Source organism: Solanum tuberosum, unplaced genomic scaffold, assembly GCF_000226075.1.
Source record: "Solanum tuberosum cultivar DM 1-3 516 R44 unplaced genomic scaffold, SolTub_3.0 scf00030, whole genome shotgun sequence".
Classification (NCBI taxonomy): Eukaryota; Viridiplantae; Streptophyta; class Magnoliopsida; order Solanales; family Solanaceae; genus Solanum; species Solanum tuberosum.
The window spans coordinates 1,872,251-1,875,555 of NW_006238956.1; the positions used below are offsets into that span (position 1 = coordinate 1,872,251).

At 39.3% G+C, this 3,305-nt stretch overlaps 1 protein-coding gene across 1 annotated transcript in view; it reads left to right on the forward strand.

Moving 5' to 3' along the window:
• Positions 1-953, forward strand: part of LOC107059645 (uncharacterized) — a 17,916-nt gene extending 16,963 nt beyond the window's left edge. The window contains exon 3 of the mRNA XM_015306365.1: positions 849-953. Coding sequence (XP_015161851.1) covers positions 849-953 — 105 coding nt within the window. The remainder of the gene's footprint in view (positions 1-848) is intronic.
• Positions 954-3,305: the final 2,352 nt, after the last annotated feature.

Sequence of the window (3,305 nt, forward strand, 5' to 3'; positions counted from 1 at the left end):
TATGGAGACGGGGTTCTTGGGATGTGATAGGAATATGGAATAAACTACACAATCGGGTAATTGCTATTGATAATCAATTGCTGAACATTTGTAACTAGGCTAGAGTTTAGTGGGGTAAATTCTCTCTCGAGCAACTTACCCTGAATCAACTTGGTTTCTCTCGAACACCGAGTTGCCACTTTTAAGCAATACCTCCGCCTTAGCCCATTCACTATCTCGAGCTGAATGTGTGGGAAAAGGTCTAGGATTCAATCCCTTAAGCTGAACCCATGACGACCCAATAACCACCGGCTATCGATTTAGTAGTCTTAGTTTTAAAACCTCTCTCTCGAGCAAGCCAAAAACATTAAGATGAAATCGTATTTGCAATTACAATCCCATTAAGTTCAAACATAACTACTAAACGAAATCACATTTAAACAATAAATAGACTAACAATAAGCAATACACAACAGTAAATTTAATCCATATTCACAAAATCACACCCCAAGAATTGGGGTTTTAGCTAGACATAGAGAAAAGGAAGAAAATGATACCAAATAGAAGTAACATCAACTTGGTATGATTTATAATCACTTCAATCGAGTCTAAGATGAAGAATCTTCAACACCACTTCCAATTTCTTGGAATTGGAAGTCTTCAAATCTTCGAAAGCTAAGCAAAAGTATTATCTACTTGCAAACTTAGAAAATAAAATTGTTGTATCTGAAATTGCATACTAAAATAAAAATTGAAACTAGTATTTATAGTTATCAAAAAATGTGTTACAAAGGATCACTCGGCGCAGTTAGTCGGGATCGTCGATGCACTCGGCAATCCGCCCTTTGGTCTGCTTCATCACCTTTCAGCTCTTGCCTTCAGCATCTTTGCATTATGGATCACTAGGCGATTTAGTACTGCTTCGCGGAACTGTTTGGCGACACGCCAACTCCTCCTTTTCATCGCCGACTTGATCTTTTCCTTCGGGTCTCAGCACACTGGAACTTTAGGTTAAGGCCATTCGGTGACTCACCGAATGCATTAGGCGATCCTCACGCCCTCTTTTCTTCGTCTTTTCAGTCGTTTTTTTTCTTTTTGCCGAGTAGTGTCCTTGCTTTGCCTCAAACTCCAAATACCTGAAACTTAAAGATTTGCATCAGTTATTGAGACAAAATATGCATTTGAGGGCACTAATTCTATTAAAATAAAGCCCTAAATGAGTCCAAATTGTGGACTCATCAACACCCCAACTTAAACTTTTGCTTGTCCTCAAGTAAAACTCAAGTTCGGGAGTTCAAAAAGGATGTCTCAAACAGTGCTACACAGGACTCAATCATGAATGCACACCCAAAAACTCAATTTACTCATGCGAAGATCAAATGTGCACTCAAAGTTTCAAGTTGTGACACACTATTATCAAAGAATCTCAAGCTCACTATACTTGCTTCAAATGCAAGTTCAAGCTCAACAAAGGAAATCAAATGCCCTCACACAAAAGAATGATTCCATATTCACACACAACGGTTCAATAATTTAAAGTTCCGAAATCAAATGCAACGCTCACACTCACAAAGAAGAACACAATGCATGCTTTCACCTATAGGTTTGCCCGTATTTTGCAATAGACAATTGTTTCAACTCACTTAAGATCAAAAAGGTCTTTCAAGGTTTGTAATGGGGTTGAGTGTAAATGTATGGTCATTTAGGCTCAGTGGCTTTCATCCTCATGAAATATGGTGCTCACAACCCTTCATTTCCTCTTCTTTCATCATTTTCTTTAGTGCTCAGAAATCATCCCATTATTCACTTTCCATGAATTGTTCGGGAACCTTATTTCTTTTGTACTTTATTCCACAACTTTTTCATTCTTTTTCTTTTCTTTTTTTTCTTTCCCTTCTTTTTTAATTGGAGGGGTTCCATTTTTCTCAAAACCATGGGTTAAAGGAAACTTTTCTTGCACTTCTTGACTTGACTTCTCTTTTCACCACACCCCCAACTTAGGCTTTTTGCCTAAGTTGGCTATTCAATCAACCACAAATCAAGAGGATTATAGGTAGTGGATTAAGGGAGGTCATGTTTTCATCAAGTTTCTTCCAAAGAAATGTAAGGTTCAAGGGGTGTTCAAAAGAGGTTCACACACTCATAAGGTAGGCCACAAAAAATGTATATGTCAAATTGGCTCACACTCTTCGAAGTTGCCTAAGATCATATCAAGAGATAGCCTTATTTAGTCGACTGGACCAACGGAGAAAATTCTAGGTGTTATCATGTACCGTTCACAGTAAGCTCATCACACAAGGCATCGACACCAATGTCAAACAAGACTTCACACTTTCACTAGTGTGCATTGTTCATCACAAGAGACTCAATTCGATAATTGGCTAGTCACAACGAGATGCAAAGAGTTCACATATTGTCTATGCAACTACATTTGGCCTCATCGTAGCCACACATTTATTTTTGTTCGATTATTAGCACTATTCAAGTCATCGATATTGATCGGGACAGATACTCAAATTTGCGAGAGAACAACCACATTCAACACAAACAAGAGGTGGAATTTTTTTTTCGGAAGGGTAAAAAATCATTTTCAATTAGAAGCAAGGAGACACAAGCTCAAACCTTCTACAAAAAGCAATGTCAACACAATTTAAGCTAAAAACCCCATGTATAAACAAAACAAGAGTAATAATCAGCATACAAAGGTTGGCCTCAACCCACCACAAATTTAAAAAATTGTCCTCAAATGCAAATAGGAATTATCCGAAAGTGAAGTAAAGCAAATCAGAGAAGGAGGTAAAGAGGGAGTCCTGTCTACACAGTCGCTCCGTCTGTCTAGGCATCTGTGCCCAAGGTCACCTCAGGAGGAACAATAGTGCTAGATTCACCAAGTTCTGCTGAGTGTTAGTCCACCAAAAGGACACGCACCGCTCTGCAAAATCCCCGAGCCCACGAAGAAATATTAAGGTCTAGGGTAATGGTCTTCCTGGCAGAAGTGGGCCTTTTGCCCTTGCCTTTCCCAGTAGTTGTGGGTAGTTTCGTAGCTTTGCCTTTCGATGTAGCTGCATCCTCATTTATCGCAATCCCTTTGGACTTCTCTTGGGCTGGTGTTATTCTTTCAACAGCTTTTGATTTAGTCATGTCTGCAAAATCTCGAAGAGAAGTTAGAAATACTTAAACAAAAGCACAACAGAATAATTTCAGACAGACTCGCCAAACCAGAGGGCGAATTGCTGAATTTCTTGGGCGAGGTAGATCGAGCTCGCCGAAGGAATTAGCTCTAAAACTGCAGCAAGTAGGCGATGGAGGGAACCACTCAGCGTGTC